The sequence below is a fragment of the Rattus rattus genome, chromosome 1 (assembly GCF_011064425.1).
Source record: "Rattus rattus isolate New Zealand chromosome 1, Rrattus_CSIRO_v1, whole genome shotgun sequence".
In the NCBI taxonomy this organism is placed as follows: domain Eukaryota; kingdom Metazoa; phylum Chordata; class Mammalia; order Rodentia; family Muridae; genus Rattus; species Rattus rattus.
The window spans coordinates 163,652,322-163,666,702 of NC_046154.1; the positions used below are offsets into that span (position 1 = coordinate 163,652,322).

Here is a 14,381-nt window from a genome sequence, read left to right on the forward strand (position 1 = left end):
AGAGACTCAGAAAGTTATTTGTGGAATAAAGAGATGATTTGGAAAACACCAAATTAAAGGGTGAGCCCTTTCCTGTGACTTCAGAAAACACGTGGAATACCAGCACATGAAGGAACATACACAGAAGACACTTAACATGCCAAGCGTATGCAAGCAATTCATGAAGCCTTCTTTAGCTCTCATAACCCTAAAAAGCAAATAAGTATACACACACACGCACATGCACACGCAAACACACACACACACGCGTGCACACACACGCACACACATACACGCACACACATGCATACACACATACACACGCACGCACACACATATACATGCACACACATATACATGCACACACACGCACACACATGCACACATACACACACATACATACACGTGCACACACGCGCACATACACATGCACACAAACACATACACACACCCACGCACACACGCACACACATGCGTGCACACGTCGATGTTGTTAGCTAATAACCCTGGCTTATTAGCATTTTCTCCTCTTACAGAGGAGAGACGGGAGGCTCAGTGAGTAAGCCATTTGTCTGAGGTCATGTGGATGCCGGGGGAGGGAAGACAAGGAGCACACCTTGCCCTTGTCAAAGCTTCCCAGACTCCAGCATCCAGGAGCCTGGCTTTCCCTCCAGCCTGGCCTGGAGGTTTAAAGAACGGTTTCTGCCTGGTTGTTTTTTTTTCCCCTTGTGGTTTAGTCCCTGTGTTGATTTAATTTGCCATATCCAGGTACCTGTTTTAGGATATTTCCTGCCTGGATGCTGATTGGCGAAGTTTAACGTGGTGGGAGAAAGTCTCTAAATTAATTACCTCTTCGAATCAAAGGAGGGAAGGGTCAAGTTCATGCGAGTCTTGGGTTTCACTTCCAAGTTCTAATTCTATTTCCTTCCATTGTGCTGGCCTGCCCACACCTGGCCAGGCTCGCCTGTTGGGAACAGGCAGTTGGCAAGTGTTTCGTTCCCCTAAGTCACTTCCTCCTCCATCCACCTGAGAGCCCCCACTGGTGAGCAGGGTGCGTGGTACCCGGATTCTTGGCAGCGACACCAACTTCAACAGCAAATCCATCTCCCTGTGGGAACAGGGCTCAGTCCCAGACAAAACAGCAATGCTGGCGGAATTATTCTGCTTCCTCTCCCTCTTCTGGGTGAATTCCTCCATAACCTCTGTCTAGGGAGGAGCCCAGATGTGAAACCCAAGAGCTGTATAAGAAAAATTTCATATATTTTCAACACACACACAAAAAAAAAATTTCAAAGCTTTCTATGTGAGGGAATAGAAAATGTGCTGTGATCTTTGAAGATAATGGCTCACTTGGAAAAAAAACCACAATCACAATAGACATGGTGGGCTCGTCTGCCCACCACACAGAAACAAGCTCCACAAAACCAGGAGGAGGAAGATCGTGAGCCCAGAAGGAAAACCGCCAAAGCATGTTGGTAGATGCAAGAAGTTAGTCCATCTTCAGTGTGAGGTGGGCTCGAGGCACACCCATGAAGGACAGATGAGCTGAAAACATTGGTCCTCTCTCTTCCCAAGCTGGGAATCTGTTTGCCTGGGCATTTTTACCTTTTCTAAGGGCTGAAAAGCTACTGACAATTTGCTAGATGACTAAACTCTGAATCAGAGAAGGGGAGAAGGTCTGTAGGCCTGGGAGAGAGCCATCCCAGAAGAGGGAAACACCTCAGCCTGAAGACCTCAGTCAGTGGAACCCAACAGGGGGCAAATGCATTTAGAATTATAAAAACCACTAGTCTGAGCCAACTTGATGCATCGGCCATCTTTTTTTCCTTCTTTGTAGGTTGATGCCCCTGCTCCACTATGCATGTTAAGGTCATACGCTTTCAGTTCTGTAGTCTCCAGTATTCTCATTATGAGGAAACAGTCTGTCTTCATCAGTGGAAAGAAAAACACTAAGATTGCCCAGCTCACTGCTCAGATTGGTAAAATTCCACAGGAAACCCCCAGAAATCTGCCACAGGTGGAGAAGCCAGTACCCTGCCTCAGAGCAGGGGTGTAATAGTTTCTCCAGTGCAGAGGATCCTTTGATAGACTTTGCTGAAATCTCAAATGTTCTTTAAGCAGTAGCCTCACACCTGGGTTATACTCAGACACATGGCAATCATACAAATTTAGGGCTACTTATCCCAGCTTGCTTATAATGGAAGCTTGGGCGTGGCCCGGTGTCTGTCTGGTTTACTAAATAATGATACATTAGTACCCTGGAATACTATGCAGCTGCAAAAAAGAAAAACAAACAAACAAACAAAAAACTTATTCCCCTTTCTTTGTTTCTTTGTTTCTTTGTTTCTTTCTTTCTTCCTTTCTTCCTTCCGTCTTTCTTTTTTATTTGCGACAGGGTTTTATGTAGCCTAGGCTAGCTTCAAACTCATGATATAGCCAAGGATGGCCATGAATGCCTGGTCCTCTTGTATCTACCTCCCAAATGCTGGCATTATTGGTGTGTGCCCCTGTGCCTGGTGACTTCTATTTTTATCAACACTGAACATTCCTGGGCTGACCCAGAAATGATCACGTCAAGTCACAGCATGTGCATGTTTGTGTAAATGTAACAAACACCACGTATGTGTGAGAGAGGAAATGGTGACACAGAGCTGAAGTGGAAACCTCTAGTTCTTTGGAAAGTTTGTTACGTCAAACGATGGGGTGCACAAGTGAAAGGGTGTCTTGCTAAAGCAAGCATGTGAAAGGCTGTTTTCCTGAAGCAGACACTTTTTCCTGAGGGGGACAGACAAGTGAGCCAGGAAGGAAGGTATTGGTGGAGCATCTTAAATCTGGTGCCTCGTTGGCAAACTGGCAGCCTTGCACTCCTGCACTGCACCTGCTGCTGACACAAGGAAGGCGATTCCGTTCTTCAAAAGCAGCCATAGGCTGACAGTAGAATACTTACCTAGCCTACATGGCCCTGGGTTCTATCTCCATACCACAAAAAATGATCATGATCGTGGTGGTGGTGGTGGTGATGGTGGTGGTGGTGGTGGTGGTGGTGGTGATGATGGTGGAGGTGGTAGTGGTGGTGATGGTGATGGTGGTGGTGGTGATAGTGATGGTGGTGGTGGTGATGATGGTGGTGGTGGTGGTGGTGGTGGTGGTGGTGGTGGTGGTGATGGAAGTGGTGGTGGTGATGGAGGTGGTGGTGGTGATGGAGGTGGTGGTTGTAATGGTGGTGGTGGTGGTGGTGGTGATGGTAGTGGTAGTGATGGTAGTGGTAGTGATGGTGGTGATGGTGGTGGTGGTGGTGGTGGTGGTGGTGGTGGAGATGGAGGTGGTGATGGTGGTGATGGTAGTGATGGTGATGGTGGTGGTGGTGGTGGTGGTGGTGGTGAGGTGATGATGAAGATGGTGGTGATGGTGGTGGTGGTGATGGTGATGGTGGTGGTGGTGGTGATGGTGGTGGTGGAGGTGGTGGTGATGGTGATGGTGGTGGTGGTTGTAATGGTGGTGGTGGTGGTGGTGATGGTGGTGGTGGTGGTGATGGTGGTGGTTGTGGTGGTAGTGGTGGTGGTGGTTGTAAAGATTATAAAAAGCTGCTCAGGGAGATTTCCCTGTAGCAGACCCCTCTTATTTCTGACTTTAAGGCAGTGTCTAGCCTGGGCAACTATCTGAGCTCTCTCTGCCACTGTCAGAGAGATTTTCGCTCCCAGCTTGATGGACTTATTAAGCAGGTCTGGTTGACAATCCTCCCTCCCCTAGCCTGTCTTCTCCCCATCAGATAAAGCCCAGCAGTTTTCACATCATTCTTCCCACACACACACACACACACACACACCCGCCCTTAGGAATTTCAAATTCGATTTAACACCATTTCCTATTCTCAGCAACTCCTCTTATGTAGCTACCAACCCTTCTCCCCCCCATAAACTGGATGATAAACTGAGGCACCCTGTCTGAGCTGAGTGGAGAAACAAGAGACTTTCACTTACACAACCTCGAAACAGGGAGCTACCTTAACAGAGCAGCACTGCTTCCCATCACCTCGTGACCTGCCATGACCCTGGGCTTCCTATGCTGTCACACTGCTAAGTGCCCTCTGTCACTTCCAGCCATGGTGAGTGAGCAGGGTCGGAAGGTAAAGGATGAAGCCAGCCTCTGGGACAAGGCAAGATGGAGGGCAGGAGAGCCACCATCAGGAACTGGTTGAGAGAGGGGAGAGTCGACCCAACGTGGGTCGATCAATCGAGGAGAAAAAGATCCCTTGCCCCAAGCTACATGGCTCATTCCTGCGCATGCGCCGGGTCTGACGGTACCAGGGCGGAAAACCGAGGCTATGCCTCCTCATGAGATACGGGCTGGAGGCTACAGTCCTTTGAGGTTAGGTAGTCTGAAGGTTGGAGCACTTGGCCACGTCCATGTAGACAGCACATATTCTAGTTTCCAGAGAGAGAGAAAGGAGTTCCAAAACATCCCATTGGTCTGTTGCTCTTTGGAGCTGTCTCATCGCCTGACTCTCCAGTTTCCTCTGTGACTAACCCAGCAAGTCTGCACCTCAGGTTTTTCAAACCTGCACCTCGAGGAAAGCACTGGGAGTGCCCTCTTGGCTCCAAGACTCCACAGTAGCCTGCAGCTGCCACCCCAATAGGCTTCAGAGGCACCTTGGCCATCAGACTTGCGGTTCCTTCTTTGGACTTCGTCATCCAGTGACATTTCCACATGGCTGCCCATCATCAAAGGAAGTCAGGGCAGGAAATAAAGCAAGGCAGGAACCTGGAGGCAGGAGCTGATGCCGAGGTCATGGAGGAAGGCTGCTTACTGGCTTACTGATCAGCCTGCTTTCTCACAGGACCCAGGACCGCCAGCCCAAGGTGGTCCTACTCACAATGGGCTGGGCCTTTCCGTACCAATTGCTAATTAAGAAAATGAATTCTGGGTGGTGGTGGCACACACCGTTAATTGGGAAGGCAGAGGCAAGAAGATATCTATGAGTTAGAAGTCAGCCGGGTCTATGGCGTGAGTTTCAGAACAACCAAGACTATACAGAGAAACCCTGTCTTAAACCAAAACCAAAACCACCACCACCAACCCCCAAGAAAAGAAAGAAAAGAAAATGCTTTTCAGGCTCGCCTGCTCACAGCCCATTTTCTTAACTGACGCTCACTTCTCTCAGATCACTGTAGCTTGTGTCAGGTTGACATGAAACCATGCATTACGGGGCGGGAAGCTCACACTTCCTGGCCTGTTTCCCATGCCTTCTTTTGACTCTCTGCTTGGAGCAGTGGGACCCCTCCCTCCTACACTTGACCATCTTTGCAATAGACTAGACATGATAGAAAATGGCGGCAGAGGGGCCTGGGGAGAAAACTCAACTGGTGAAGTGCTTGTCTCCAAGCACAGGGATCTGAGTTTGATCCTCAGAATCCATGTTTAAAAAACATTCCCAGAATGGCGAGAAGAGTGTGGGAAGGAAGATGGACTAGCCAGAGCCTAACAGAAGCGTGAGATCTGCAGCCAGGTGTTCTTGAATTAATGTGTCCAGAGTTCCGGAGGAGGGAGCAAGGGGCAGAAAACAGGTCTGAAAGACAAGGGCTAAGATGGCCACAGATTTGATGGCAACCTATAGATCAGAGAAACACTGTTCCCCGTGAAGAAAAAATATATCCAAGTCCTATGTGTGGGAGCCGTTGCTAGACCACTGAAAAGAGAAGGCCAAGAAGATAAATTTAAGAGCAGCAAGAAAACATGACGCTCCATTCAAAGAAATGGTGGTTACTGCGTAGACTTACACCCAAGAGACATTTTTTGTTGTATTTAGAAGATAATTGAAATGTCATCTTTAACACATGGACAGTAAAATAAAAATCCAAATCCCTCACCGACCTAGAATTTTATATCCAGCATTCTTCAGAAATCAGACCAATAAAGACACCTGACGTGACGTGGACCACACTGCACTGTGCTACAGGCCTCAAAGTCAGCAAAACAATTTCTTTGCATACATGAGAAATGATCCCAAGAACTGGCAGAAATAAAGAGCTGGGGGAAGGGGGAAATATGTAAATCAACAAAAATAAGTATGAGGTCACTTGTGGTGTCTGACATGTTTAGACCAAAAGCATGTTCAAGTCAGGGCGTGGGAGGTCAGAATGAGGTCAGTGGACTAAACCCACGGTGCTCTCATCTGAGCATGAACTGAAAAGGAGCAAATCAAAGCAGACATAGTGAGAGAATGGCAATCCCTATTCCACAATGTTATTTTTATTTGTGTGTGTGTGTGTGTGTGTGTGTGTGTGTACATGTCTGTGTGGATGTGTGCATATGTGTACAAATGAATGTATTGGCCAGAGGTTGACACTGGGTATCTTCCCCAATCACTCTTTGCTTATTTTCTGAGTCGGGATCTCTCACTGAGCCTGGAGCTCAGCCATTCGGCTAGCTGGCTGGAGAGGGTTCTCTGGGGCCCTTCTGTCTCTGTCACAACCGTGAGATCATAGACTCCTGCAGCCACACTACTCTTGACATGGGGACTGGCAGCCAAACTCTGGTCCCTAAGCTGTGCAGCCAAGCACCTTAACCTCTGAGCCATCTCTCCAGACCAGGGTTTCCTCTCTCAAAGATGTCTGCTTTGGAAATGAGCTAAAGAAAGCATCAGGTTAAACAGGCATTCCATAAACCACGGCCCCCAAAGACAGCACTAAGGAGCCAATGCCACTGACGAAGCTAAAAGAAATCATCAATAAAGGTGAAGATGATCAAGTCACGCTTTCAGTTGTAAGGAAACACACGCAGAACAAATAAAAAACAAACAAAAAAAAACAAAAAAAAAAACAAAAACAACCAACCACTACCACCAACAAACAGCCTGAGGCAGCTTGGTGGCAGAGGGTTTGCCTGGCTACACAAGGCCTCTGGGTTGATTCCCAGCGCCACACAGAACAATAGAAGAGCCTCCATCTTGGAACTAGAGGAGGAGCTCATGAGCAGAGTATGTACCCTGCACATTTGTGACCCTGGATTCCTCCCCAGCACCAAACAAATGACACCAAAAACCTTACTCCTGAATTTAGCAAAATCAGAAGAAAAAAAAAGATGAAAAATACAATGTAACAACTCAGAAAGAAGTTGAGGTACTTGGGAAAAAACTTCAAGGCAAAATATATTAGTGGTGATTGTGTAGAAATGTTTGATGGTGGTTGTGGTGGTGGTGGTGATGGTGGTGGTGGTGATGGTGGTGGTTGTGGTGATGATAATGGTGGTAGTGGTGGTGGTGGTGGTGGTGGTGGTGGTGGTGGTGATGGTGGTGGTATGGTGGTGGTAGTGGTGGTGGTGGTGGTGGTGGTGGTGGTGGTGGTAGTGGTGTGGTGGTGGTGGTGGTGGTGGTGGTGGTGGTGGTGATGGTGATTGTGGTGGTGGTGGTGGTGGTGGTGGTGGTGGTGGTAATGGTGGTGTGGTGGTGGTGGTGGTGGTGGTGATGGTGGTGGTGGTGGTAGTGACGGTGGTGATCATTGATAAGAGGATATAATTATTTCCTCAAGAAATTAATATTTTAAGTTAAGAACTACCAAAATAAAAAGATAATTGGAAGCAGTTATAATCAGCTGGAACATTAAACGCACTTGTCTCAGAACCGAGAAAACAGCCAAAGACAGCAGGCTCTTTAAGGATGTGGCGCGTTTGAAGAACACGGCTGTCCAGCCCCACCTGACCGACAGCCAAAGCATCTTCCTCCCTGTGGCATTTGCCAAGATAAAGCCTGCGCTGGGGCAGGAAGGGAGTCTCAACAATGTCAAATATTGACACTGTGCAGAAGATGTTCTGCGCTATGGCGGAGCGAGGTGAAATCGGGAACTGCAGGACCGCTGAGCCATGGCAAAGGCTTGGAAAGGAAACCTTGGACCTGCGGACAAGCCACGGGCAAGAGAGCGAGTCATGGCAGAAGACTTAAAGCAGAGTACCTGATGGTAATGAAAGGTAACACGAGGGGAGCACAGGGCCAGCACGTAGCTCAATGCGGGAGTGAGCACATGAAGCTCAGGTCCCACCCCTGGGAGAGATGGAGAGAAAGTGGGGGAGGGAAGAAGGGGAGAGGAAAGGGAAAGCTACAGCACACAGCTAAGCAGTGCTTCGAGGAACATTTATAATTTTCAATGTATATCTTAGGAAAGGCTGAAAATCAATTATCTACCCCGAACTAGAGAACGTCAACAAATGAAATTCAGAGGAGAAAGGGAATAAATAGTAAACACGAGAGTAGCGATAAATACAACGGAGAGGGAGGTGAACTGAGAGAGATCACAAAGATGACACAAGAAGTGAAGGCAGAGTCAGGACATAGACCATGTTTGTCAGGGTTTCTGTGGCTGGGATAAAGACCATGACCAAAAACAACTTGGGGAAGAAAGGGTTTATTTCCCTTATGGACGGATAAGCTGGGATCAGGGCAAGAACCTGCAGGTAGGGACTGAAGGCGGAGGAGCCTTGGAAGGACGCTGCTTACTGGCCTGCTCCACATGACTTAATATCCTGCTTTCTGATACGCCCAGATCCATCTGCCCAGGGGCTGACTCATCCGCAATGAGTTGGACCCTCCCAGGTCAATCTCTAATTACAAAATGTCTGACAGGCTTGCCTATGGGCCAATGTTATGGAAGCATTTTCTCACCAATGGTTCCCTCTTCTCAGATAACTCTAGCTGGTGTCGACTTGTCGTAAGACTAGCTAGCGAACATATAAGTGCTAAGATATAAACAATACACATTCCTTAAGATAACAATTTGTTAAAATAAGAAAATTATGAATAATTTTATACCCACTTAAAATATTTAATCAGATGTTAAACACCTTCCTTTAAAAGAAAAGCTCAGAGACTTCCTCCATGATGAATTCTAAACAGTTAAGTCATTCTCTTCCACGCTTTCCAAAGCAAACAGAAATGCGGAAGCTTCGCAACCCTCTATGAGGCTTTTTCGGAAGCTTTGCAACCCTCTATGAGGCTTCCAAGACGTTCATGGAGAAACTGATAAAGACATTTATGCAAATCACAGACCAATAAATGTCACCAACATAGACCTAGGAATAGCATCAGTATGACCCAGAAATATCGACTCCAAAAGGTGACACTTTCGACCAAGTGCAGTTTATTCTCGGAATGTACAAGTTCAGTAATCAATGTAATTCACCATGTTAACAGGAAGAAAGGAGAGAGATACGTGACTTTTGCAATGGATGCAGGAAAAGGTACTTGGTGAAATTTAACGACTGTTGGAGTAAAATCTCTTGGTGCACTGGGGAGAGAGGGGGTTTTCTCAGTCTGAGAGAAAGGATGCATAAATCCACACACGGAGTCCTCTTCGAAGGGACTCACCACAAACGCCCATGGATTAGGCTGGGGGGAGACAAGGATGCCCTGGCTCACTTCTTCAAGTCAGCATCACTCTAGGCTCCCAGCCAGTGCATCACAGCACAGGAGAAAACAAACAAACAAAGAAAAAATAATACAAAAAGATTGGGCTGCGACTGGGCTGGTGAGGACACTTCCTTTCCAAGTTTGACAGCCTAAGGCCAGCCCTCAGGACTCACATGGTGGAGAGAGAGAGCCAAAAGTTGTCCTCTGCAAGGTATTGGTGCAGAAAGAGGCACTTTGATCAATGCAATCGAATCGATGACCCAGAAATAAACCCACACACCTACAGACAGGTGATATTTGATAAAGAAGCCAAAACCATACAATGGGGAAAAAAAGAAAGCATTTTCAACAGATAGTGCTGGTCTAACTGGATGTCTGTATATAGAAGAATGCAGATAGAGCCATACTTATCACCCTGCACAAAACTCAAGTCCAAGTGGATCAAGGGCTTCAACATAAAACCAGATACACTGAATCTCATAGGAAAGAAAGTGGGAAATACCCTTGAATGCATTGGAACAGGGCACAACTTCCTGAACAGAACACCAATGATTCTATAAATGAGAAATATGAAAAATAAAAGAGAAATAAACACTTATTATTCTTGGGTGACATTTTTGGTGGCATGACGTACATACTATATTCGGACAATGTGGTCAGGCACAGACGTCTATTCATGTAATCGGGGACAAAAGAAGAGGGGGCAAGAACGTGAAGTCTCAGGTCATCCTGGAGGGCATGGCAAGGCTCGGTCTCAAATGCTCACGGGCTCGGCAGTGGCGCCCTTGCCTAGCACATGCATGACTCTGGGTTTGATCTCCAACAACCCCTGAGAGCAGGCTTATAAGTCAACTAATTATTTGTACGTGATAAAACAATTACAGTCTGATCTGCTAGTGAGTACTAATTAGAAAAATATTAATACTCATATTAACACCAAAGAACATCAATTGCCTAGGAATGCGTCCAAAGTAAGATGAGTAAAGCCTCCCCTCTGAAATTAAATCAAAACGATCTAAATGCAGAGATCAAATACGGCACATGTAGATTAAAATGTCACGAGGTTGGTTTTCCAAATGTTTTTGTTGTTGCTATTGCTATTTGTTTTCTGAGGCAGGGCTTCTCTGTGTAGCCCTGGCTATCCTAGAACTCACTCTGTAGACCAGGCTAGCCTGGAACTCAAAGATCCCCTGCCTCTGCCTCCTGTGTGCTGGGAGTAAAGGTGCGTGACACCATCCCGTGCCGGTTTTCCAAGATATTCAGGAAGTATATGTACTTATCTTTATTTTGTGTGTATGTGTGTATGCCTACCTGTATGTGTACACCGTGTATTTGTCAGTGCTCAAGGAGGGCAGAAGGGGTATCTGACTCCCAGGAGCTGGAGTTACAGGCAGTCGTGAATGGCCTGGCATGGTTTCCGGAACTGAGTCCAGGGCACTGCAAGCAGCGGGTGATCTCGGTTGCTGGGGCTTCTTAACAACGCCCCAACGCCACGACGTCTTTAGTAGATTTCACTCTTAAAAATCTTAGTAGGTTCTTTTCTTCCAGATGTAAAAATTTACCACTAATTCTAAAGTCTATATGGATTTGTATGAATGTTTCTAAAGTGTGTGTGGAAGAATGTAGATCACCCAAAAAAATTATAAAGAAGAAAAAAGAAGAGGCATGATGACACTTGTAGGGTGACCCTGGTCGTGGGGAGGCAGATGCAAGAGGTCTGTGTGTTGAAGCCTGGGTTAGGCATTGAGTTCCAGACCAGCCTTGCCTAAGCGTCCAGACCCTGTCTCCGAAGAAATGAAATCAAAGAGAAATACCGTGACGTCGTTGCTAGCTGACACTACTGCCTGTGAAGGGGCTGTGGTCTTGGCGCAAGAGAGACAGAGAGACCCGTAGTGAGGATCATAACCCTGCAGACCTGGGTCCCTGCACAGGTGACCTTCAATTCCTGACAGAGGACCCGTGTAGGAGAAAGCCCTGGTGGGTCGGACATTGATACACGGAAGAACTTCTGGAGGCTGAGGAGATGGCTCAATGGGTTAAGGCCCTTGCTGCCAAGCCTGACGTCCTGTGTGCCATCCCTGGGACCCACACAGTTGGAGGAGAAAATTAGCTCTTGCAGACTGCCCTCAGGCCTCCACCTGCGCGCCACAGCATGCATGACCTCCCCCAACGACTTGCACCCAAAATAAGTTAAAGTAAAGCTAAAGGAACGTCAACAGACAGGAGGTTTACCTCATCCACAAGTAACTTTACGAGAATGAAAGGGGACTGGGAGAAGGCTCAGCGACAAAGAGCTTGCCTGGCAAGGGTGAAGGTGAGCCTCAGTCCCGGAACCCACGTGAGGGGCCGGGCGTTGGGAGGGCACTTGGAGTCCCAGTGCTGGAGAAGTAGAGACAAGGCTCTCGGGGCCTTACTGGCCGGCCAGCCTCGCCTACTCCAGTGAGTTCTAGGCCTATGAGAGACCGTGTCTCAAAAACCAAGGTGGTCAACTCCTTCAAGACACCAGAGGTTGACTTCCGGCTTCCATACATATGTGTGGACATCCACAAACACATGCATACACACATGCACAAGCATGCACATATGTGCGTGCACACACACACACACACACACAGAGTGAACAGGCAATCCACAAATGGAGAGAAGATACTGCTACTTTTACCCGGTGAACCCCCTTAGATAGATTGTAGGAACACCTCGTATATCATTAAAGAGAAGACAACACCATTTTTAAAACACTCGGGCGGAAGACATGAGCGGGCTGCAGAACAGTAAGCATACGGTAAGATACTCTCGAGATATCAGAGAGATGCAGATGAAAGCCGCAGTGCTGATGTCATGCTCTTGTGTGAACAGCCAGGGTGGAGAGGAATGGGTCTGACAAGAGCTGGCAGGGAAGTGAGCCACCAGACGCCTCGGTTGCACCCGGAGGTCTACATCCTCCCAGCTACCTGGAAAGCCGCACCTCTCGCTCTCTCTTCTAAGGCTCTCTGTGCGTTCGTCCTGGGACAACCTTAGCAAACCTGAGTGCCTGAGTCCACTGAAAACACAGGGATGTTCAGAGCACCAGTCTTCTTAAAATCCATAAAACATGGGAGAGGTGGACACACTGCCAAAGTCAAAGCCATCTGTACCACGACACTAAAGCCAGACAGAGACACCGCAAAGGAAAAGGAAACTACAGACCAGCACGTCCTGTGGGCAAGGACTCAAACACACTCAACGAAAAGCTGGCAAACCAGATGCAGAGCATATGAAAACTGCAGAATATGGCACCCTGCAATGACCAAGATGGGGGGTTGCTTGTACGCAAAGTGGTACGACACTTGAAGGTCGATGTAATTCATGTACCAAGGTAACGTGAGAAAGAGAAGGAAGCACTTGATCGTGTTAACTGGCACAGAAGAAAACACTTGATGGAATTAAACACTTTGTGACCCCAAAAATAAACAACAACAAAAAAAAAAGACAAACTGGAAGCACGCAGAGGGTTAGGAATGGGAGGAAACTACCTCCACAGAATAAAGGGCACAGGTTTAAGGAACGTGCTAAGGACTGGCGGTCCTGGCTCAGGCTGAGAGAAAGCTGAGCTAAGACTACACAAAGGAGAAGGACTCTTCTGATCCTCAGGGGTGATACAGTGAGCTGCACCCCCTTTTGGTGCCAATGGTGAACATACAAGTCCTGGACTGTGAGGTCTGTCACAGCACAGGGAAAGGTGCAACTGTGGGAATTTACACCCTGCAGTTAACCTAGTTCCTAGTTGAGATCCCGAAGACGTCTCGACTTTCCAGCATCAAGGGCATTTGTCTGTTGTCTTAAAGCAGTCAACCTCCAACACAGCCACATCAACGGGTAATGAAAATGTTTTCCCCTTGGGGTCTGCATTTACACAATCACAGCACCACTCTGTTGGGATCTGCGGGGACCAGGCTAGAAGAACCAAGGCAGAGGACAGGTGTTTACAAACCAGGCTTTGCCCTGGCCCAGATTCCCATGCCCAAGTGACCAGATTCGACTCTCTCTCTCTCTGCAGCACACTTCCGGGCAGAAAGTGTCTTGTTCCAGGTGATCCTAGCAAGGCTAGGGTAAAGGTTTGCTAAGCAGAAGTGCGCCCTCCCATCAGGACTGTGGCATGGTCAGGGATGTCATAAAGGAATGAGAACCAAGCACTTACTTTCATCATTAGACACATTCCCCAGAGATGTGTGGCTGGAATAGCGTTTATTCTCGCTTTCATTGAGGCATCTTTCAATCCAGCTCTCTGCAGAAGAAAAAAACAACAAATCAATCAGTTACATTAGTTGTACATGACCATAAGCTTACCCACAGGTCAGCCTGAACCAGAAACGGGCTATCTGTATAGCTCTCCGTGCACCATTGCTGGCGAAAGTTTCCTGAGTAGCTTACAGGCCATGCAGCCATTTGCAGACCCTCTTGAAGATTTCTTGATCAAAACCTACTGATTCTGGAACATTCAAAGCCTAGTACTACCAATAAAGGGTCATCTGTCCTTCACACATGGGATACATTCCTGAGACTTGGTTTGCAAAACATAGTTTGATCAAGTCATTGGCGATGCTGTCAGTAGGAGAGACTTTTCTTCAAATAGAAACAAGACCCAGGGGAATCTGGCTGAGGCGGAGGAGGGCAGGGGAGCTGGAAGTCACCTCCTTTTGTCAGGTGATCCACAAAAGAGACACTTCCAAATAGTGAGAGGAGAAATCGAAAATACCACAGTCTCTTGTAGCACCTTCAAAATCTAAAGGACTATGGTTTTCTGTCCAATTTCAAAAGTTAACTAAGAGTCTATTTTTTTTTTGTAATGTAGCATAAGGCTTACTCCATTTCCAGAACACCAGCTACTTGTCCTATCGTTCATTCAACAACATCAGCTACGTACAATCGATCGCCTCCTTTGGACACAACACAGTCCACTGAGATAACCGAGGGACGGGTTCCAGTGTGGGACCGCGCTTGTGTTTCCCTGGACTTCATTTCTTCT

At 47.4% G+C, this 14,381-nt stretch overlaps 1 protein-coding gene across 1 annotated transcript in view; it reads right to left on the reverse strand.

Moving 5' to 3' along the window:
- The window catches only part of Rfx4 (regulatory factor X4), a 156,859-nt gene that overhangs the window by 115,387 nt on the left and 27,091 nt on the right, over positions 1-14,381 (reverse strand). The window contains exon 2 of the mRNA XM_032910419.1: positions 13,554-13,640. Within this exon, the coding sequence (XP_032766310.1) occupies positions 13,554-13,640 (87 nt within the window). The remainder of the gene's footprint in view (positions 1-13,553; positions 13,641-14,381) is intronic.